The sequence below is a fragment of the Protomyctophum bolini genome, assembly GCF_963924005.1.
Source record: "Protomyctophum bolini genome assembly, chromosome: 9".
Classification (NCBI taxonomy): domain Eukaryota; kingdom Metazoa; phylum Chordata; class Actinopteri; order Myctophiformes; family Myctophidae; genus Protomyctophum; species Protomyctophum bolini.
In genome coordinates, this window is record NC_137870.1 from 29,800,754 (window position 1) to 29,824,760 (window position 24,007).

The window sequence follows — 24,007 nt, forward strand, 5'->3', positions numbered from 1 at the left end:
AGTTATGTTTAGTTATTGTATATTTATTTAGTATTATGGTTAAAACATTGAGAGCTTCTGCTCTGCTGTCTGCACAGTGATGCTGTGTTGTGGGGTAGCTGTGGAAACCTAATGTCACTGTGCATGGCAGCCTGCCATGCACATAGCGACTATAGTGTATGTCTGCCTGCCTGCCTTTCTTTCTGTTTTTTTGGGGGGGGGGCTGCCCAGGGCGGCCCTGAAATTTTGTCTAGCCCGTTGGCCCATGGGAGGGTAAATCCGGGCCATGATGTCTTGTTATTGCTTGTTTGCGCTCTGTAGCTCCTCCAGCTCATGTCAAATTCAAAAGCCCATTCATAAATTGTTACCAGAAGCAGGTCTGACTTTTATTTTGGTCATACAGTTCAGTATGGAATTAAGAATGGGCTATTGGGTTTGGAGTAGACACTGTGAATGGACTGTTACTGTCTTTAGTGCAATATATTACCTCCCTGTGTGTGCATTAAGGATCTGTTGTGGGTGGCCAAGCTGGGCGTCAAACCATTAATTTGTAATCAGGCATGGAGGGCCCTGACTAAAGTGCAAAATCTGCTAGGAGAGCTTGTGCCTTTTCATAGGCCATCAATTAGTCATATGCATGCTGCCAAGACCATGAAAAATGTAGAATGGATTTATACAGGGAGTTTGCTTGCTAACTTCAGCCCTAATGGTTCCCCTCTTGTCCTGCTCACGGCTGTAAAGTGCCACAGGTAAAGGCTTTGTGAACCATGGTTTTTGTACAAGTTGGTAACACTGCCAGATGGTGATATTCCAGCTGAAAAACTCACTTTAGTCCCAACTTGACTGCAGACAACATCAAAAGCCAAACAACAATGTATGGACCATGCATGTTAACCTTTATTTCAGGCATGCAAAAATATACTCAACACAGAGAGGGAAAACTGACATATACATTTTTCAGAAGAGGAAATTAGACAATAACATTTAGATGTTATGTTTCAAGTTTTACTGACAACAATGCTTAGACAAGGCAATGTACCCTGGAACAGAAGGGTTCAGTGTAGATTTAGATTAACACTTGACTTAAGTAGGCTACCCTGCAGTTTGTAAATCAGCTTAGTTCCATGAGCACTATTAACTTTGTTTTTCTAATATAGGCTATATGCAGATTTTGCCATTTCATTAATCATTAATTATTATTTTAGTAGTAAGGAGTGTAGTAAAGAAACTCTTTGGATGCTTTTAGCAAGCTCGGATTGAGGGAATCAGACTTGGAATGGAATAGATTAAATGCTATTTTGTTACTGTCCTATAGTGTATACTATATTGCTATTGATTGCCCTTTAACTTGAAACATATCTTTTTTTTTTACTTGCCAAAGGTAGTCTCAAAAACAATGTCGTTTGGAATTGTCATAATTCTTAACAAAATTATGTTCAAACCAAGTCTGATGAATGTCATCTGTAACCAGGTGTGAATAATCTTTTTCTCTCTGTTCCACAAACAAACAAAAATGTGCCCTTTAGAAACCCACACTAGAGAAATAAAACGCTGCTGAATGGTCAAAGTTTTCACTTTTAGAAAACTTGTCAGAATTATTCCGGATTCTTATAAAAGTAAAAAAGGAAAACAAAAACAGCATGTACACTTAATAAAAAGTTGTGCTACAATGGTCTTACAAGTTCCTGTCCTGTGTAATTGCAGAATAAAGCTGTAGTTTACCAATATAACAGTCCTGTGTTGCCAAAGGTGACTTTATAGAAAAGTATGTGACATTATTACAGACAATCCATCGTGCTTACAGAGATGCTCTAATTGCTGCCAATCACTCAGTCAAACTCTAAAGGCAATGTTAATTGTTACAGTGATTATTACAGTGATGAATAAAATAAATAATGATAAGTTCTGTTTGGCCCACAGCATGCCTAGATATTGCATATATTATTTTCTTATATAAATACAAGTACAGTAATACCAATATATAGTGGAGGATACAATTTGTAGGTCAGGGGTAAGGACCTTGTACTATAAAAGGCATTCAGTGAAACAATTGACATATAACAGTCCAATTATTATTATTATCAGTGGGTAGCAGGGTATACTGTAGGGTTAGAAGACGTGGTACAGTATGTACTGTAAGATAGAGCTTGAAGATGTAAGATGGACAAGAATGGAAAGGGGCAGAGCCCCAATAAGTGTCCGGTGACACTTATTGAAATGGGTCATGTGACAAAGTATAAATGAAACCTGACACTGGCCAGGAAGTTGGATTTTGGGATAGGCTGTAGCCAGGAATGGGAGGATATGGAAGGGAGGGAGGGCATGCGCCTCATTACATCAGACCCCTCCCAGTACAAGGCAAGGCTCCAGAGTCCAGAGATTTGGGACAATAAAGGGACACTGGTCAGTGTTTAAGATTGCTGGACCACCCCAAATACCTTTGCTTCCATTGTTTCACCATGTGCCCCTATGACAAACAAGAAAACACAGACCCATCAAGAGGGTCCTCATTCGCAAATAAAAACATTGGTTATCTACTTTCAGCATGCAGTTGGTCTCCTTTTTTCTTTTTTTTGTCCAAAAATTATACAAAATAAGCACAAACCCCCAAAACATCCAACATGTATTCCCAGTCCCTTTCACAAAGCCCTAATAATCCAAGTGCTGACAAAGCAGCCATTGTGATTCTATCAATCCGGTACCACTCAACATACAAACCTTTTATAAAATGTGCATCTGTCTTCATTTATACTGCAAATATCTGTATTTCTATATGCTTTAAATGCAAGAAGGTCAACAAAGTATATACGGTATAAGAGGATTATAATGCAACTTGTCCAAAGTTTGTAGTCTTTACTAGTCTAAACCCAGAGCCCATTTTGAAAGTTACCCAGACATAATTACTTTCTTCCTTTGTTTTCTTCTTATCTTAATTTTGTATTCATATACAATGTTTACCTCTTCATATTCAGAAGTCCATCATTCCAGTCAAAAAGATGTTTGTCTTACCAAACACAGCTCCTCTTCCCTTTAAGTTTAATATCAGGTTGTTGTTGTTTTTTTTGTCATTGTCAAGCAAATGTTACTGGATTCTAATGCATGCACCTCTGGATATTGTGTGTGTGTGTGTGTGTGTGTGTGTGTGTGTGTGTGTGTGTGTGTGTGTGTGTGTGTGTTTGATTGATTGAGTGATTGCTATAGTATGTATATTTTTGACCTATTTTTTTACTGCTATATATTTTTTGCTTAAGTGGTGTCTTTGTGTAGTTACAATGTGGTATAGTTTTGGATTATTATTATTTTTGTTGTATATTTTTTTGTATTTTAATGGACACAATGTACTTTTTTATTAAGGTTTTCTTATGCATCCATGGTTTGGCTTGCACTGCCCTTTATTCTCCGGTCTATGGTCACTGGGTCACTGTGAAGAGAGATAGTGGTAGGGAGAGAGAGAGAGAGAGAGAATTATGTTAATTCTGACTGACTGACTGCATGACTGACTGACTGTAATTATTGTAGGACTTTGAGCAGCAGGGGCATCACTCCCCATGCGAAACACGAAACAGTCCACCTGCTACAGTAGCTGAGACGCTTATCAACACACACACACACACACACACACACACACACACACACACACACACACATCTGCTTGTTGGAACATACTTCTGTGATGGTGTCATATAGCACTCCAGCATTGTAATGCATTACTTATTTTTTTTAAACTTGTAGTAAAAGTTTGCTTCTCCTTTTAATACTGAATGAAAACACAATATATGTTCCCAAGTATCTTTTATACCATTTAAGTGGTATAAAAGTCAATCAGATATATAGTATAATATCGTTTTGCATCTTTGTGACAGGCCTAAACATTCTCCCCTTCCTCCCCACACACACAGGAACAGTTTTGGCATGGGTTTTGACATATCATTTTGGAAATATTCAAAATTTCCCCTTACATACAAGATCGGTATCGGCCAATCGTGAGAAAAACAATCGGTGATCGGGATCGGTCTCAAAAAACCTGATCGGAGTACCTCTAATATGAAGACTACCATACAGAGACCATTATTAAAATAATTGAAATACATACACATCTCATATAGGCCAATTAAATACATCTCGACTTAAAGGCGTAGTGAAATGGCTTTTTTCAATGGCAAGTTTCAGCCTCAGACGCCAGGATCTAAGTTTCTGAACCAATCAGAGCATTGCATCCCTCCAGGCTATGGGAAGTAGATCCACGCGTATGCAGAGTGGTTTGTTTACAAAGTGACAGAGAGACGGCAGAAAAGCCAGGGGATTTGCAACCCATTTTTAGTGTCAATTATCAATTAAATTCAATTCAATAATTTATTTGCCATGTCAACAAGTTGATAGGAATTTGTCTTGGTTCATACTCAACATATACAGACAACCATAGATACACAAACAAGAAGGACAGTACAATACAAAAACAAAAACCAGCAGCATAGGAAATTACATTCAGTTTTTTAAAGTGCTATATGCATATACTATGAGTTCAGATGTCTAATGGCTACGGGGTAAGTGCTATCCCTGAAGCGACATGTTGAGCTCTGGATACTTCTATGTCTCCTGCCTGATGGGAGGAGATTGAAGAGGTGATGTGCAGGATAGGAGTTGTCTGCAATGATTTTATTTGCCTTCCTAATTATTCTGGTGGAATAGAGTGAGGAAAGTGTAGGGAGGCTGCATCCTATGTTTTTTGATGCGCGACGTACTACTCTTTCCAGCTTTGATTTGTCTTGAGAGGTTGTGTGACCAAACCAGACAAGCATAGAGAAGGTGAGAATACTTTCAATAGTGGCCCTATAGAAGTGAGTCATGGCTGCTTGGCTGACTTTGAACTTCTTAAGCTGCCGCAGGAAATAGAGACGCTGGTGTGATTTGCTTATTATGAGACTGGTGTTAAGATCCCATGATAAGGACTCATGGATGGTGGTCCCTAGGAACCGGAAGGAGGAAACTCTTTCTACCTCTTCCCCATTGATGAAGAGGGGGGGGAGGGGACAGATTTCTTTTTTCTAAAATCTATGAACATCTCTTTGGTTTTAGAGATGTTTAGAATCAAGTTGTAACTCTCACACCATCTCACCAGCTCCTCTACTGCTCTGCGGTAGTCGGTTTCAACCTCGTTGGTAATAAGACCTACTAAAGATGTGTCATCAGCAAACTTATACATCATAACTGTACTAAAGTGAGATTGACAGAAATGACTGTATAATGAGTACAGAAGTGGAGAAAGGACGCACCCCTGGGGGGCCCCAGTGTTTAGGAGCCTCGACAGCGAGACGAGGTCACCTATTTTGACCACCTGTTTCCTGTCACATAGAAAATTAAAGATCCATTTACATAGATGTGATCTGACGCCTAGCTCCTGTAGGGTTGAAATCAGCTTCCCCGGCACTATTGTATTAAATGCGGAGCTGAAATCAACAAAAAGTACACGAGCATAGGTGGATCTGGATTCTAGATGTTGAGTAATAGTGTGCAGACAGAGTGACACTGCATCATCTACACTCCTATTTGCTCTTTGCTCTCAATTGGTGGGGATCTAGTGCTATGCTGGACAGGTGTTTACATACCACTACCAGTCCTTCAAATACTTTCATAATGACAGGCCTATAGTCATTAAGACAGGTGATATTATTTTTCTTTGGGACAGGAATGATAACCGCAGATTTAAAGCAAGCAGGCACAGTACAGAGTTCAAGTGACCAGTTGAAAATGGAAGTGAGGATAGGTGCAAGTTGGTCGGCACAGTGCTTTAGTGTGGCAGATGACACGCCATCAGGCACTGCCGCCTTTCTGGGGTTTTGCTGACGGAGCAACAGTCTGACATCATGTTCATGTATATTGGGTGGAGAGTCACCCTGCTCTCTTGGAAAAGAGGGGGACTGATGGTCTTCACTGTCGAACCGACAATAAAAATCATTAAGCCTCCCAGGAAGGGAGGGGTCTAATGTAATCCTGGGCGCTACACTTCCTCTGCCAACCTGGGGGGGCAACGGACTGACCTCATGCTTCCTTCTATGCATGAGGAGTCCAAGCTGCTTCTTTTCACCTGAGAGGGGGGAGTTTCCCCGGCCAGACGTAGTGTGTCACGGGGCAACCCGTGCCCTATAGACACTAGAAGACTCCACAATATAAAACTGATCATGACAAACACACACTGCACAGCTGCTTCCATTAATTGACGGTCATCAAGCTCCTTGGAGGTGTGGCTATGTGTAGCATCATATACCCTTACCTGTGTTGCCTAATTCTATTGTAATTGTTTTGTGATTTATTTGATGCCTTGAAATACATTCGGAGTCTGTTAAGGAAATGTGTAATTGTATAGTTAGTCTATCTCATGGGTTGTGTTTTACCTTGTTTGAGTAGATGGTCCAATTACTAATCATTGTGGGTGGGTCTCACCTGGTATATAAGGGAGGCTGGAAATGTTGATGGGAGATTGCTCAGTTGGCTTGAGACAGCAAAGAGACAACACCAAGGGAGAGCTGCCAGGGTCTTCAGGGAAGGCATAGCCTGTTTTCAGTGTCTTTAGTTGTTGTTTTTGTCTTTGTTAGTTATCAAGTGTTTATTTCTTACTTTAGTTTTTTGAAAGTGTATTGTGGCCAGTATCATTCGTGTAGTATTTTTGTTTTGCCTCAGACCCGGGCTGTGGCAATCCGTCATATGGGCTGTTCATCAACAAAAGATGTACATTCTTGGATCCTTGACTGCTCGGCAACTCTTACATAGCGCGTGGAAGGAACACGTTATTCCGACCAGTTCCTTTCCCCTCCATCAGGCACCCCGGCTGGCAAGGCGGAGGTAGTTTAGAGACCAGGATTACTGCATGTAAACTCCAACATGCCAACCCCGCCTCGGGTATGGGCACTGATGACGCGGAGGAGAGAACACGCCCCCAGCCCCCACAGCATCCCCAGCGGGAATCGAACCCAGGAATCACCCATTTCAGCCCAAGAATCTAACCTAGCTGTGAGGCGACAGCACTACAGACTGTGCCACCGTGCCCCTAGGCCTAGGGGACATATTTTAGCGTGATGATTAAGTTGAAAACGAGTAATTCACTGTCTGGATGTCATCTTGAATTGGATTAAAAACTGAGGATTTCTGTAATCAGTAGCAGCTGTGTTTGGAGGACGTGCAGCGATGGGAATCAAATGGGTGAGCTTCATTTTATTGGCTTTTATTGATGTATAGCTCAGAGCTCTACACGTCATCACGCAGCACGTTTTCGTTTTAAGGAAGTCTTTACATTTACATTTTATGAACTTTTGATCAAATGTATTTGAGTGTCAAATGCATTTGACACTCAAATGCATTTTTTTGCATCCATTGTTAGGTATGCCCATAAGATAAACTTTATTTGTATAGCAATGACCACGGATAACATTTCATAATTTCTGTGAACTTTAACGACTTTACCCCCTGCGTCCAAATTTGTCAAAACTTAGAAAATAACAGATCTACAAGCTCACAACGCGCTGCGCCTCAACGGATTGTGAGCTTGGAGAGTTGTTATTTTCAAAAGATTTTTGAGCTCGTATTTTATTTTTGCAATAACTGAGATTAACTGGTGAATAAAATAATGTTTTACGTGCTTTAATGTGTATTTTGTATACCTGAGACAGAGACGAAGACAACGATGGCGACGATGCCTAGGATGATGGAAACGACACTGAGCAGACGAGCCAGTCGACCCAGCCTCCTGGCTCCATCCACATCCCCCGACTGCAGACTGTTTCTGGACTGGAGAGAGCAGACACACGCAAATAAACTAGGTTAGTTATGTTTTATACATTAGGCTGTTTCTTTCACCTGCATTCATTTCATGCCCAGAGGAACTTAAACTAAGTGCAATTTGCAAACCAAATTTGATCTAAATCCTGAATTATACTTTGTTGAGCTCTGTTATATGTAGCCTACTGTATGTTCAGTGAGATACAGCATCGTACCACTGAGTATAAATTGTCCAACAAAAGCCAGCGAAGTGACTGATATTGCAATCCTATGTGGCATCATTAACTCAGGATGCTGTAGTCCAGAAGGAGAGGCTTTTATAATTGGCATTTCTTGGCATAACAAATATGATATTATGAAAATAACATGCTATATACGTGGTTCTTTGAGGTATAGCCTACAGTAACGTCTCTGTTCCTATTCATGGCCTTCATTGGCTCAGGGATGGTGTACAGTACGTACCTGATATTGTATCTGATATTTTAGATATGTCCAAATCCAAAAAATGAAAAAATATCAGTGAAACACATGAATTAATGTTCTGTGGAGCTATGACATAAGATAAGATCTGATTTATTGATCCCGCAAGGGGAATTCAGTCACCAAAGACATTGCAGCAGTTAAAATACAGAACAAAAAGTACTGCAGATACAGTCAGTCCCTTCTGTTTGACATCTAGCTCTGTGCCTTCTCCAGGTGTTTTGGGTCTCCCTCTGTTCCATTTGCCTTGTGGGTTCCATGTTAGTGTCTGTTTGGTTATGTGTGACCAATCCAGTTCAACTTTCTCTTTATCAGCTGTACCTTTACTGGTTCTTGAGATTGGTGCGTTCCACAGGTTGCTGTTATTGATACGGTTTGGCCAGGGTCCTCAGGAAGCGTCTTAGGTAGTGGTTGACATTTTGGTGGTTCTGATCCATACAGCAGTACAGATTTGACAGTGGAGTTGAAGAGTTTGAGCTTGGTATTGAGTGAGATGTTTTTGGTTTTCCAGTCTTATTTAATATGTTGAATGTTGTTCTCGCTTTCCCTATTCTTGACTTCACATCCATCCAGCAATGTACATTCCAGTGTCTGGTCCCTGATGTTTATAGGATTCGTACTTTTGTTTTTTTATCGAGTGTTGTTCATGTTCCAGTCAATACATAGGAGAACGGGAAAAGCAAGCAGCGCTGTTTCACCCCAGTGTGGACTGAATGTTTCTTGTGCATATATATGCCTTGTGTGTCAGTGTGTGTAATATTGGGAATTGGGTCACCTGGTTTTCATCTTAAAAAATCTTTATTTTAGTTAGCTTGTACCATTTCAGCCCAAGAACAAAGATTGTTAATTCACCCATAAATCAGCCGAGAATGTTCCCTCCATGAAACAGGATGCTGAGGCTCTCTGGTGGCGCGCTCACTGAGTGTTTGTCTTTGAAATATTTATCAGGTAGGTTCCATTAATCGACTGAAGCAGCTTTAAAAGGGAAATCAAACAAATATTACATAATTTCTACTGCAATATGCATTTTATATACACAGCAACAAGAAAACTAAGCAATCAATTTGTGTGTGTGTATGTGTGTGTGTGTGTGTGTGTGTGTATTCCATATAGTTTACAATTTTACTGTAAAATACAGTAGTATCATACACACACACACACACACACACACACACACACACACACACACACACACACACACACACACACACACACACACACTGTATAACCACACTGCTCATTATCCCCCTTATATACCATGGCCATGTTCAAACAGTTGATCATGACAATTAAGGCACTGCTGAAGAGAGAATCCTACTGGATATCCTATCAACCCTCAACACCCTTGCCCCTAACAGCCTTAACATTGATTTTGATTTAAGTGTTTTCCTGTGACCGCTGGTAGAGCTTAAAGTTTGCAAAACCTTTTTTTCCCCAAACCCATTCCCCTCTACCTGTGTCCTCCAGTGTTTACTGCAACTGTAATTCTTGTTGACTCTGTACAAAATATGGGTTCTATTTATGATATTTACGATATTGAAATGTTTCTTCTTGCCACTTGAATTGTAATTAGTATGGTCTATAATATAACAGACCCTCAGGTGCCCTACCAGATTCCCGGAAACGCTCTCCTCCGCGGCAGTCAGCCGCGGGGGTGGAGCTTCTTTTCCATCCACCAGCTGTCTAAAAAGTCGGAAATGACGTAAAACACAGCTTCTTCTGTCCGTGGCTGTCGGCTCAAGTGTGCCCATGCTGTGTGTGTTTGTCCTCTGGCTGGTTATTCCCTGAAGACCTCCTAGGTCGAAAAGTTGGATTCTTGTCAATAAATATACAGCATCGTGGCTACGAGTGTGCAGCCTTTTTATTATTTTTACACGTTCAAACAGTTAAAATATAATAATAATTATTACATATAAATAATAACAATAACAATAATACTAATAATAACAATAAGTGTATTGACCTCTTAAGTACTAGGTAGTCTCATTCATATTTTGGATATGTTCTTTAACATATAGTCACATCCTTTATGCACAAATGCATATCGCCATGTTTTATGTACAGCACATACTGTATATGTTGCTCTTCGGGTAACCATCTCAACATGAACTTTGACATTCATTCATTCTATGCCATGTTGACATTGATAGACAGATGTGACATGCAAAAAGCCTATTGGATTGTGGAGATGAATGCAGCGATGTGAAAGGGTTGTATGTCAACCTAATGCTGTATGCATATTGCTTTATGTCTCCGGACCGTCGGAGAAGGAGGCAGGATGATATGTATGCGTGTGGGGGGGGGGGCATGCGTGTGGGGGGGGGGGGGGGGCATATGCCGCATGACGGATGGTGGTGAACCCTATAAATCTAGTGAGTTGCTGCATGCTTTCCTGACTGAGATTCCCTGAAAGTTAAATCACACACGAATGGCAATCCTTTCCCATTAGCTTTGGTTTCTCCTTAAACTCCTCAGTGGTCCCCAGAGGAGCACACAGCTGCAGCAGACTAGAAAACAGATCAATAGCATGATGCAACAGATGTCTAGTTAAAATGCATTATGTTTCATAACATCAAACTGTCTGGATGGTTTTGGTTTTAAAGCTTTAATCTATAATAGTTAATAAAACATTATTTCAACCAATCTGTATGCTAAGGGTTCTAATCCCAGGTAAAACATGAAAGTTATGGTTGCAGCTTAATACTTATACTTAATACTACATTTCTGGATCAATACTGTAAAAAAAAAGGCAAGTGGAAATAGTGAGAAAAAAGGTTGACATGATGTACTGTATTTAAACCCAGTACATGGTACTGTGATAAAGTACTGTATTTAAACCCAGTACATGGTACTGTGATAAAGTCCCTAGCAATCATTTACTTTGAGCATAAATAGATGAACAGTGCTCTAATGTGTGTTGTGTAATTTACAATTTTAGGACACATTATATTATAAAGTGCTTTTACTTTTAGACTCACACTCTCTTCACTTATAATGAATTAATTTAATATTATTTTTTAATTACAAGCCTTTGTCCCATGATAACCTGTCCATGGTCTTCTCTGACGCACCTGATCTACTCGGATTGTGCTAAATCAAACTTTGAATAATCCCCCACTCATCACATTCCTCAAGCATGGAGTTTTGGACAAATATTTGATGACAGTGAGCTCCATTGTATTTGTTTTTCCACTGATGCAATGGTTTAGAAAAGTGACAGAAAAACAATTATGTAAATCATCATATCATCAGGCCAGTTAACTGAGTTAAATCATTTCTTTTCAAAATTGTTGTTTCAGGCATAAGCCTGATTTATACTTACATTTAATTTAATACATACATAATTTAATTTATACATAAATCTAACAGTAAAAGTACAATTGTAAAGCACAAGGTAAATCAAGCACTAACCACCCAGGCTAAAACAGTAGCAGTGAAATAAATGCATGGGGACCAGCAGTGTTTCATAGCTTAATTTATCACAACAGCCATTTTATGTGCTTATTGTATATGCTTCCTCATTAGTTCAAATTAATAGGTTTATGAGCACAAGAAGATGTACTTTTATGAATGTATTGCTATAAATCACAGCCGTTGAAAAGGAAGATCTCACCCCTGAATAGCTTGGGGGATGTGTTATTGGATAATGTGATCTGTGCGTGTGTGTGTGTCTATCTGTCTTTTCCCAGGAAAATGCAAAGATGATCAAATAAAATGATTTGTTGAATTTATATTTCCATAGCTTATGCACAATATGCAGTATTCTGTGTATGGCTGTACATTATTTATTCAGAACATATAACCTGACATTGTATGTGTGTGAGCATGTTTGCCTACTTGTCTTTTCTCTTGCAATGCAGCTGTTGCCTCAGTAGCCTATAGGATAGGATTACACTCCTAGCACTGCAGTGATAAAGAATCATCCCTCGACCCCACCCTCTCACTCCCATGAGCCTCTCTGTCTCCAGGCTGTCTCCTGTGTGGTAGGACCCTACAATGCACTTGGGGAAAAACCTGTTTCTCCCACACAAACAAAACAAAAATGGGTTTCATGATTAAAAACATGAAAATAATAGTCAGAATTATTATTATATACACCTTTATTGAAAGGATAAACCCCGTCAGATGCATCATCTCATTTTAGAGGGGGTCCTCAAACAGATAAACAATACATACAATACAGTTCACATACAATATAAGAAATGACTGCATGGTTAAGCCAGAACTGCAATAAGTGACAAGGAGACAAGGAGAAGAAAAACAAAACATACAAATAAAATAAGGGACTATAGGCCCTTTTGGGCTTGGCCCCTTTAAAATAAAAAATAATAACTGGAACAGGAGGTTGAGAACTCTGGGAATCACATCCAATCTGTTCAAATATAAACTTTTAAAAGTTAGCTTCAGAACAGCTTTCTTGTTGGACCCCAGACAGATCAGCTGATGGGCATCCTAATAAACTCAAGTCAACTCAACTGTGCTGTTGGTTTTTTTTAGATCTCTATACTGCATGGAGCTGACCTGTTCTGACATTCCATATGTTGATCTGACCTCATCAAACCCTGTACACTTAAGACATGCTCCTTATGTGGCCAGTACAGAATTCATTCCATATGTTGATCTGACCCCCCATGCCAAATGCACGAGAAACGACCGTCGCTTCTCGCCCTCAGGCGTCTTACTGGTAATTAATAAATCATCAAATAATTTCAATTCTGAGCTTGTTACTTACTTACTCCCCATTACGCCGGCTGGCGCATAGGGCAGCAACAAAGTTCCTCCACTTGTATCTGTCTTTGGCCATCTTCTCTATGGTCCCCCAGCTCTGATGTTGATGCTGGAGCTCCTTCTCGATCGTCCTACGCCATGTCATTTTGGGCCTGCCTTTCTTGCTCTTTCCTTCTGGGGTCCAGTGTAATGCAACTCTGTATTGTGTTCATGTCCATTCTGAGCACATGGCCAATCCAGGTCCACCTGCGTTCATTGATTTGATTTCCAGATTTGCTCAAGTCTTATGATGGTTTGTTGTACGGTTTTTAATGTCCTTACTAGCTCCCCCATCGTAGTGAATGATGCTTCCAAGGTTTTCAGAGAGTACAGTTGATGATGACAGTGATGATACTGTACTCTGAACACACTTAATTAGAAGAAAAACAAATGACATTTTGTTGGAGGAAATGTGTGGGCTGTTTTCAAGCAGCTGTTCAATATGACATTTCAGAGACTAGGATGTCAAGGAGAAGCCGGTAGCTTCCATATGCTGACACTGTGCTGTCTATAACAAATACATTCTAGCTCATAGAACAAAAACTGAAGCGGGATAGAGCCTCTATTATGAATGTACAGAAACGCCATTAAACTCCATTGTACTGCACAGTGCACACTATACATGAAAATGAATTTATTCGTACACTTTATGATGATTTGATTGTTCCATGATGAAATGCAACAACAAAACCCTGAGCGATTCTGGGAAGATGATGGTCAGAAGTTGGAGTAGTTATTTAATCATGAAGTATTTAAGACGGCACAGTTTGTTTCTAGAGAAGACAATCAAGTAGTCTGGTCCATGTCCGGTCTCCTGTTACAGGCCCAATGGTGTATTCTATTTTATGTTGTATAATTGTAAGTCTATATGGGCTTTTCGATTATTCGATTAATCGAAAAAGATAATTATAATTATAACTAGAACTGCACTCTGCCGAGTGCATACTTGCTTGTTGCACACTAGTAGGCCATAAATGGCCAACTAGTGCGCAAGCAGAGCGCGCAAGTACTTTCGACTGCTGTAAACTGTCACATCTCAGTATCTCTGTGAAGGAACGTTTGAAATGTATAATCATTAGGTGTAACTATTTGCTACCTACCTACTTTTTTACAGAAAAATAAATCATTGATATGTGATGGAAAAAAAGGTATATAAACTGAATTAAAATATATTATACAGTATAATTATTTTATTACTTATTGTAAATTGTCAATTGTTTTAAATGTATTTCATCTTGGACTATAGTGATATTAATACTAAATCATGATCAGAGTAATATGTGTCTCTAACTTCAATTTCTGTAATAATACTTTCAAATTTGTTAAAATATACATGATCTAAAATACTTCCGAAATCTGTAGTTGTATTTGTATTTAATTGTTTAAAGCCTAATCTTGACATGAAGGTCTTTATAGTTCTATCTTTTTCAGTATAATGGTCTTCATTGAAATGAAGTCGTAAGACATATGTATACATATACTATATCAAGTATGTAGTTGTAATTTGATTAGCAGTATACTGTGGTTACTTTGTGCCAAAAAGTGACAGCCGTCAACCATTTTTCTGGTTTGCTGGGACCAGATTACACAAATGACCATTTTTCTAGAGCTAGTCATACATACACACCACGTACTCTGGTCCCAGCAGTTCAGGCACAATTTGCTATTTTCTTTGCATACCCAAAATAATGGTTGACGGCTGTCACGTTGAAGAGACCGGGCGAAATTATTACTTGCGCGCTCTGCTTGCGCAAGTAATTAATAGTTGCAGCGCTAATTTACTTATGGAAGATTGTATGGGCTGTAAAAGACACTATAGTGTGTGGTAAATAGTCTGCCTGTCTGTCTCAACAACAAGCTGCCCAATGGTGTCCATTATTTCTGACATAAAGCTGTGAAGGAGAGCTCTAAGTTCTCTAACCCACTCTCTCTACAACTAAAGTGGTAACTCCCTTGTGAGTTGTGACAAAATGAATGGTGTGTGCTTGCGTGCATGAATGCGTGCCTGCGTGTGTGCGTGCGTGTGTTGACAGGTCAGAATGGACAGTACTATTGTAAAGAGTATACAAGACACTTTCATGGTAACAGGCTACATCTTCCCATTCAGAAGAAAATATCACCAGTCATAGCTTTCTCTGAAAATCAATAATGTCATTAATCAATCCAAGTGTACAGTACGACCATCCCACTCAAACATGCGTGTGCGCGCCTACGCATGCACACACATATACGCACATGCGCATATGCATGCTCTCTCACACACACACACACACACACACACACACAGATCACATTATCCAATAACGCATCCCCCAAGCTATTCAGGGGTGAGATCTTCCTTTTCAACGGCTGTGATTTATAGCAATACATTCATAAAAGTACATCTTATTTTTGGTGCATGCATGGGGAATTAATATCAATGACAGCATGAGGGTATTTTTCTAAGGAGATGTGGTCTAACAGGGAAGTGTTGTTGAAAGGGGCTCCCATTGATTTAAGGTGCTGATGTGGCTTTTCTCTGTGATGTGATTCCAGATCAATATGAGCTTTGCCAGGGCACTCATTTTACCATACCCTCGCACTGCAGCAGTATAGTGTGTGTGTGTGTGTGTGTGTGTGTGTTCACGTTTGTGGGCGAGCGAGAGAATCCTAATAAAGCCATGATATCTGAGACATATTATTTGACATATTAATATGCTCTAAGGTGATTGATTAACAGGAAATGTATTGAATTCAATTTTAGTAATAAAAAGTAATTAAATTGGCTGGATAAACATTTTAAAGGGAGTGTAAGTGATTTTTGTTAAAGAACAACATTTGTATTATTCTGATCATCCCTATAGTGTGTTTGTTCAGTAACAGTGGTCTCCACATCTCTCCATTTCTTTAATATATCCATCAAAGATAATTGATCAGCTTCCGTTTTATAGTGTTTCTAACTATTTCACTTGTTTATCTTGTGTCCTGCATGAGTTCTCTCTTATGATTGGATTAAACTGGTATCCCACTCATGCAAACTTTAGATGTCAATCTTAGCCAATCAGACTGGAATATGAAAATTCTAACAACTGTCCTCCCCCAGGCTGGCACCCAGCATTACATTAGATAATTGACACTGGGTGAAAAGATGGGTTGCAAAATCGTGCGATAAAAATTATATATAAGAAAGAAAATCTGTCTTGATCGCATGTCTATAGAGATCATGTGTATATTTGATCAGTTTAATAAAGAGCTGGAGAGACTGGGAGATCAGTGTTACTGAACTCTGCATAGCATTGATTGCCATGGGATATAGAGCAACTTTTTTTTTTTTCTAGGATATATAGCTACTTACGTACATACGCTTTACTTGCACAAGCAAAGTACTGCGATCGGCTGGGTATGTATGTATGTCGGTGTCTGTATGTATGTCAGTGTACTCCACTGGCCAATAAGGGACCACTGTTCTTGGTAACGTAACTAAGGTACGTTTCAAGGTTGGTATAAGGTCAATAACGGGTCTAAACGATTTAGAATAGCGGAGAACTCTAGGACTCGGAACAGCAGTCGTACCCAGACAGACAGCAGAGAGCTCCAGGACTCAGAACAGCAGTCGTACCCAGACAGCAGAGAGCTCTAGGACTCAGAACAGCAGTCGTACCCAGACAGCAGAGAGCTCTAGGACTCAGAGCAGCAGTCGTACCCAGACAGCAGAGAGCTCCAGGACTCAGAACAGCAGTCGTACCCAGACAGCAGAGAGCTCTAGGACTCGGAGCAGCAGAGAGCTCTAGGACTCAGAGCAGCAGTCGTACCCAGACAGCAGAGAGCTCTAGGACTCAGAGCAGCAGTCGTACCCAGACAGCAGAGAGCTCTAGGACTCAGAACAGCAGTGCATTACTTTACACTGTCTACAGTATAGCCTATAGAGTAAGATTCATCACAGTTTAGCTGAAGCTGCTTCCCACTGTGGCTTGATAATGTAATTGCTACCACACTTGTTAGTAGAAAATGTTGTCTGTGTGTCTGTATTCTTCAATCTGAAGTTCTGAACAGTGTTCCATGGGATTATATAGCCTGGCTAATAAGCCAGACCGAATCAGCCGTTGGCAAAAAACAATTGCCTGCCGGCAGTGATATTAGTCTGGTTTATTAGCCAGACTAGGGATTATGTAGTTTCTGATAAGTAATTTACTGTACCTATTCATTCTGCATGCACACACACACACGCACGCACGCACGCACGCACACACAGCGGGGACGAGAAAAAACATCTATCCAGCTGCAGACTTGCTTGCCCATATTTCACAGGCAAATGTGCAGAGTGAGCAATAACAGTCTTGAAGTTTTGGTTTTCCCATTACTGAGATAGGTCAGTCTGGGCAATAAAAGCCTATTAACCCAGTTTACACCACTCCACATAATTGACTTCACATCTTCGTTGCCAGCCACAAACCTTGACCATAACAGGGCCACAATGGAAACAAGCAATCAAGGCTTTTTTATGTTATCTTTTCAGCATGTTATCTTTTATTAATTGTACTTGCTGTACTGTTTGCAAACTGTTAATACATTATTCAATCAATTACAAAACAGTGCTATCTGTCATGGCTCTGAGGAGTCCTTATTCCTCTGGCAGTCTGGAAGTTGGATTTTACTCTCCTTAGTGGCTATTGCTAAGTGGGACATTCAACAACATTTTAGTTTGTTTGTTTTTCGGTGGATTAGGTATAAAGATTTCATTTTTTGCCATCACTGACATGGACACTCTGCTAGTAGATTCAAAAGGAATTGTTATGCACATCCATGTATGTTGCCGTTTCAGGACAACAAATCAGCATGTGTAAGAATAAAATAAGTCCTGCTGCTCCAAACTACACCCCCACTACTATGCGTCCTTCGAAAGCCTACACGGGTTGTGCAAGGACGCGCTGTGATTGGCCAGTAGCCACTTTGAGTGGCAGTTGGGGCAAACGCTCTTGGCAGAACATTATTTACTATTCTCTGCCTATCTGGTTGCAACTCGAGTCGGCCAAGCAACATTCGACATGGCAACTTGCAAACTCAAGTTAGCTTGAGATGGCGGGCCTCCATCACGGTCTTGTCCATAGAGTAATATATTTAGGTCTAGTCCGCAGCAGTTGTTGGAGGCGACAGGCACTTCCACGTTGGCCACATAATTGGGGCGTGGTTATAAGCACAGCCTGTGTAGGATTTAGAATGTCGCCACTACTACCCTTCTGTACCCGCACTTTGTGGTCCACTCTGGAGTTGACCACCTGGTGCATGGTCAGAGTGAGCTTACAGTAAAATGGTAAATAAATGGTAAACGGTGCATTTAAATAGTGCTTTCATCCAAAGCGCTTTAGCATTTACATAGATTGAGCATTATATTCACACACACACACACACATATATACACACCGGATGGCGACTTGTACCCAGCTAACTGCAGCAGGGGGATGTCGCTCAGTGACTTGTACCCAGCTAACTGCAGCAGGGGGATGTCGCTCAGTGACTTGTACCCAGCTAACTGCAGCAGGGGGATGTCGCTCAGTGACTTGTACCCAGCTAACTGCTGCAATGTGACCTCTGGAAAACACTAAATTGACTTCTCTTGCTCTCTATTGCATTAGTGGCCAGCTCTGGTTTCTCCCTTCTTCCCTCCCTCTCTCTCTCTCTCCCCCTCTCTCTCCCCTGTCGTAACACACACACACACACACACACACACACACACACACACACACACACACACACACACACACACACACACACACACACACACACACACACAGTGTTTGGGCTGTATTCTGCGTGTCTGAAGTACCAGGTCTTATTCCCTAACTTGAGTAAACTAAAGACCTGGAGGCGTGATCAATGCTCTTTGGCCACTCAGAATAGCCAAATGGCATTGATCACGCCTCCAGGTCTTTAGTTTACTCAAGTTAGGGAATAAGACCTGGGACTTAAGACACGCAAAATACAGCCCACTGTGTTCAGATGACCTGCCATGAGAATTTGCCGTCAACTAAGTTTCTTCTGTATTACCTCATTGTGCCATCATTAATGGTCCAAATTAATTGCAAAGATGAACCAGTCCAGATAATTGAAAAAATGATTGAGGTAGTAATTGATTGTGAAACGAATTGTTAATTGCAACCCTTCCATTGTGTTAGAGCAGCGATGATGCCATGATCATGGAATCAGTCTGCGACCTGGAAAATAGTACAGAATAAAGATTTGGTTTGGTATGCCTCAGCAGGGGAATGAATCACAAAGTAATCTCATTTGCAAGGAAATTATCTGTATGTCCTGATGAAGAATAATATCGAAACGTTGACGAGCAATAAAACTTCAGAGGAGCTTTTCCCAGCAGCGCAGACGCTATTCTTTTCTATATTCCTGTTCGTCTTGCACCTCTGCCACCTTCTTCATTCCTTGTCTTCAACCTCCCACATTTTTCACGTCTCCCCCCTTCTGTGTTCCCTTCCTTGGTTCCAGTTGATGCCATATCCAATTCAAAACACTGGTGATGACCCACCAGGCAATCAAGGGCATGGCACCCCCTTACCTTCAGGATATTATCCACCCCTACACCCCTTACCGCTCACTTATATCAGCTAACAGGACGTCTGCCCTTGCCTTCCCCTACGACACCCTGGCAACACTCCAAGCGTCCTAGACTCTTTTCCCTTCTGGCTCCCAAGCTATGGAATGACCTCCCCCCTCAGTCACGACTGCAGACTCACTGAAAACTCAAGTCTTCAGACTCTCAGCCCATAGCACACCTCAGTTCTTCTATAATTTGTTTCCTATTTTCCATATAGATCTGAGTATTACATGTTCATATAATGTATGTTGGTAGTGCTGCCGCCTCACAGCTAGAAGATCCCGGGTTCAATTCCCACTAGGGACGTTGTGGGCGCTGGGGGCTTGTTCTCTCCTCAGAGGAGCCCATCAGCACCCAGACCCCCTACAGTTACTCTGAGGACCCCCTAGAGGCCCCGGACCCCTTGTTAACCTTGTTTTAGACCGGGGTTTTCAACAGGTGATCCGTGGACCACTGGTGGTCCGTGAAGGTTTTGCATGAGGTCCCTGACCATGCATTTAGTAATGTAGGATTTGTTGATTCCCATCCAACACAACAGTGGTCCCCATGTTGAATCTAAGTCAGGGTGGTAGTCCCTTCACAATTAGTCAGACAGATTCATTAATAGCACTAAATTGTTATCTTTTGTTTGCAGACTTTGCAGTGCACTCTATTTTACATGTCAATGTACAGTACCACCATGTCATTTGCTAGTGTTTACTTACTCTTCCTCTGAACGTGCACTTTGTAAGTCACGCTGGACAAGAGTGTGCTAAATGCTTAAATTGTACATTTCCTGGATGTCTATAGCATCCAGACCATTCCTATCGAATCTCTTCTCACTTATGACCATTTGACATGTTTTACTTAATGATCTCAGACATCTGATGATCAAGCATGCTGAGGTATTATTACTGTGGTGTGACCACACTGGACAATTAATTTGAATGGTGATGGGAATATTTAATTGATTTAGTTTGAGCTGTCAATCTCCCTGGGCCTTAGAGTCTTCAGTATACCCATACGCGAGGCAGGGTTGGCGGTAGGGCCTTTCTGTGTGGAGTTTGCATGTTCTCCCCGTGTCCCCTAGTAGGTATACCCTCACAAAAAACATGCAGTAATCCTGGTCTATAAAACTACCTCCCCCTGGCCAGCCGGGGCGCCTGATGGAGGGGAAAGGAACTGGTCAGAAAAACGTGTTCATTCCACGTGCTACGTCCAACCGGGGAAACTCTCCCCTGTCAGGTGAAAAGAAGCAGCTTGGACTCCTCATGCATAGAAGGAAGCATGAGATCAGTCCGCTGCCCCCCCAGGTTGGCAGAGGAAGTGTAGCACCCAGGATTACATGGGTGAAAAAATGGGTTGCAAAATCGTGGGATAAAATAAAAATCGGTCGGACTAACGGGAGGTCGGAACAATGACATGTTAGCGTTTAAGAGGCTGATATTCCTGGAACAATGACATGTTAGCGTTTAAGAGGCTGATATTCCTGGAACAATGACATGTTAGCGTTTAAGAGGCTGATATTAATGGAACAATGACATGTTAGCGTTTAAGAGGCTGATATTCCTGGAACAATGACATGTTAGCGTTTAAGAGGCTGATATTCCTGCTTCAACCCCATCCTCTAGCTATAGCTTTAGTCAGAGCCTCTTGAATGATACATGTTGGATAATATGGCTTCCTATACTGTATATGCTGTGATATAACTGAGAACCAGTAGGCTACCACCCTCTGTGTTAATGTATAACTGAGGAGACTATGGGTCAATTTTTCATCCCCAGAGTGACATTAACATTGAGGATTTTACTGGGGTTACCAGCACAGACAATCCATGCACACACACACACACACACACACACACACACACACACACAGACAGACACATCTTTGTTTTATTGGCCGTCTGTCAGTCCAATAAGATTATATGACCAGAATGTGTTGATGGGCACTGATAGTTGTATAATTGACAGGTCTTAGTTGACCAAGACTTTTCCCATGCTTTCGGCTGGCACATCTCTTGTAAAGATAAAAAGCTGAGAACTGGTTCTATCTGTCTATTATATATTCTTGACACAGCATCGTGTTTTAGGAACCATTATGGAGAGAAGAATGCATAATTATGCTGTAAATGTAAAAGCTGTATATTGAATGCACCACATTGTCCACCATGAGTGATTGATTTTAAAATGCTTAACAATAATGGTGATAAATGAGTTATGAGATGGTCTACTCACTGATCTTCATCCACAATAATGCCCAGCTCTATACGCTCAAACATTGTGCCCTGTATGTTCTCCCTAAAACAGTGCCCAGTTGTCCCCAAAGAAAACACACCAGTTCTCAGACCAGACCACAGAGCAGTTCTCTCAACTGCCCACTTCCCCTGTTGCCTATTGTGGTTTGGACCAGTTCCCATTGGGTTCTATTCAAACTTGGCATTGGTTTATTTAATTACAAACGCCTATATTTTGCTGTGGTAGTCTGTTCTGCACGGTCCATGCGGTCCTGTGGGCTCTGCACCGCAGTGAGACTATTGGTCATTGTGAAGCAGGGACTGTCGTGCCAATGCACGGCATGGCACCAGAGAGGTTTGCAGGGTGCTTACGCTGCACTATTTTTCCTCAATGAGTTAGACCGGGAGAGAGAGCGTACATACATCATTTTGTTGGACATGGTTAAAGCTGCAATCTGTAACTTCCATGTCCTATACCAGGATTCGAACCTGGGTCTCCGTTGTGGGAGACCACACTAGCACTGCTCTTTCAAGAGGGACTTGGTCAGCGGAGTTGTTCCTATACTGTATATGTGAGCTTGACGCAGTAGCTACTTGTCACTCATTGTCACTCAGTGTCCTATAGGCCTATACCCAACAGGGTCTGCATTTCTCAATGGAAGATGGACCGGCTCCATGCCACTGCAGATGTGCTAGTTGTAGATCAGCATACATTGTACCCTGCTTCACCCACTGATGGTTATAGAATAAGTTCAGATTGCAGCTTTAATAGAGCTAAAAAGAAAGCTTGTTGTTATAGGTTAATTAGGCCTAGGGCCCGGGGAAGAAAACATAAATGCAATGCTATATTATAGTCTAGTGACTCAATTAGTCTGAGTCAAACTGCAGAACATCCCGGGCTGACCAGAGACTGTACAACCCTTTAAAACGCCCTTGTTGAAAACAATGTAGCCTATTTCAAAACTCCAGCTTGTCATTCTCCAGGCTGCATGAACAGCGCTCGAGATTCGAGCGCTCAGTTTTCTGCCCCCTCAATGTCGTATCTCTGTCTTACTCTATGGCTCTGCTCTAGCCTACAGTATAGCGGATGTTGCCTATAGAACTATTGTTCATTGGTCTATTCGATAGGCTACTTGTAAACATGCATGTTGCTTTTCAACTCAGCAGTTAACTTCCAAATCAAACGGGTCAACTCAGCAGTTAACTTCCAAATCAAACGGGAACAGCAAAATGTTACACTTACCATAATAGAATAGACCAAAGCAACGATGCTGACGGGCCAGGCCGGGCAGAAGCAGGATAAGATGACCAGGATCAGATAGTCCTTGGGCTTTGGGGTCTCCTGCACCCCAGCGTTGCCGATGGAGGAGCGGCTCAGGCTGGCTCTGGAAGGGGACAGCGGGGCAGCGGCCAGGTGGCCGGCGGAACCTGACCTCAGAGGCACGCTGTGGCCGTTCTGGTCGCCGTCCTGGTCCTTGTCGCCACTCACGTTGACGGTGAACGAGGAGGACATTTTCAATCCGTTGCCTCCGGGCTGCTCGGTGGTCACAGCTAGAAGTTTTTCCGTCTCGTGGGAGTCGGGAGGTTGCGCGCCTCCGCTCTCTCCTAGGTTGGATTTCTCAAACTCAGTGTCTGTGTTGATGGCCATTTTCAAGCTAAAATAGAACTGTTAAAAATCTCTTCCCTCGCGTTATAAATTATATAACACTCTAATGTCCCATAATTTAAATACCCTTATTCTTAAACACTAGCCTACAATAGATGTAGGCCACTCTTGATAAATAGGAGGCTAATTATTATATGATTGGTATATTTATCATTAATATAATATTAATGATAACTAAAATGTAGATTACCTGAAAGGTGACTAAACCTCAAGTGCAATGGAACAAAACAAAACAAAAATCAGAGAGTAAACCAAAGCGGAATGCGTCTTCCACATGTGCTCATCGTTCCTCCTCTTGGATGAAGAATGGTTCCTTCAGCACAGATCCGCAGGGCTCAGATCAGATATCCTTCTCCGTCCACACCAGACAGCGCGCCAACAACAAGGAACAATTATTCACCTGACTATCCCGGTACCGCTCTGTACCATCCTCACTCACTATAGCCTATAGTTTACGGTGTGTCGCTTTACTTTCCCCCGTTAACACTCCAAAGAACGACGTAATTAAGGTCTAAAGTCTCCATCAACCGCAGAAAGTGAA

At 41.4% G+C, this 24,007-nt stretch overlaps 1 protein-coding gene across 1 annotated transcript; it reads right to left on the minus strand.

Annotated features, from left to right (window-relative positions):
- Positions 1–953: 953 nt before the first annotated feature.
- Positions 954–24,007, minus strand: trarg1a (trafficking regulator of GLUT4 (SLC2A4) 1a). Its single transcript, XM_080772816.1, has 3 exons — positions 23,044–24,007; positions 7,635–7,761; positions 954–3,400 (listed from the first exon to the last, which is right to left on the minus strand). The coding sequence occupies exons 1-3, from the start codon at positions 23,446–23,448 to the stop codon at positions 3,390–3,392; spliced, it is 543 nt and encodes a 180-aa protein (XP_080628942.1). The 5' UTR covers positions 23,449–24,007; the 3' UTR covers positions 954–3,389.

Coding starts and splice junctions, on each gene's coding strand:
- trarg1a (XM_080772816.1), bottom strand. CDS start 23,448: ATGGCCATCAACACAGACACTGAGTTTGAGAAATCCAACCTAGGAGAG. Junction 7,762..23,043: donor CTTTGGTCTATTCTATTATG/GTAAGTGTAACA, acceptor TGCTCTCTCCAG/TCCAGAAACAGTCTGCAGTC.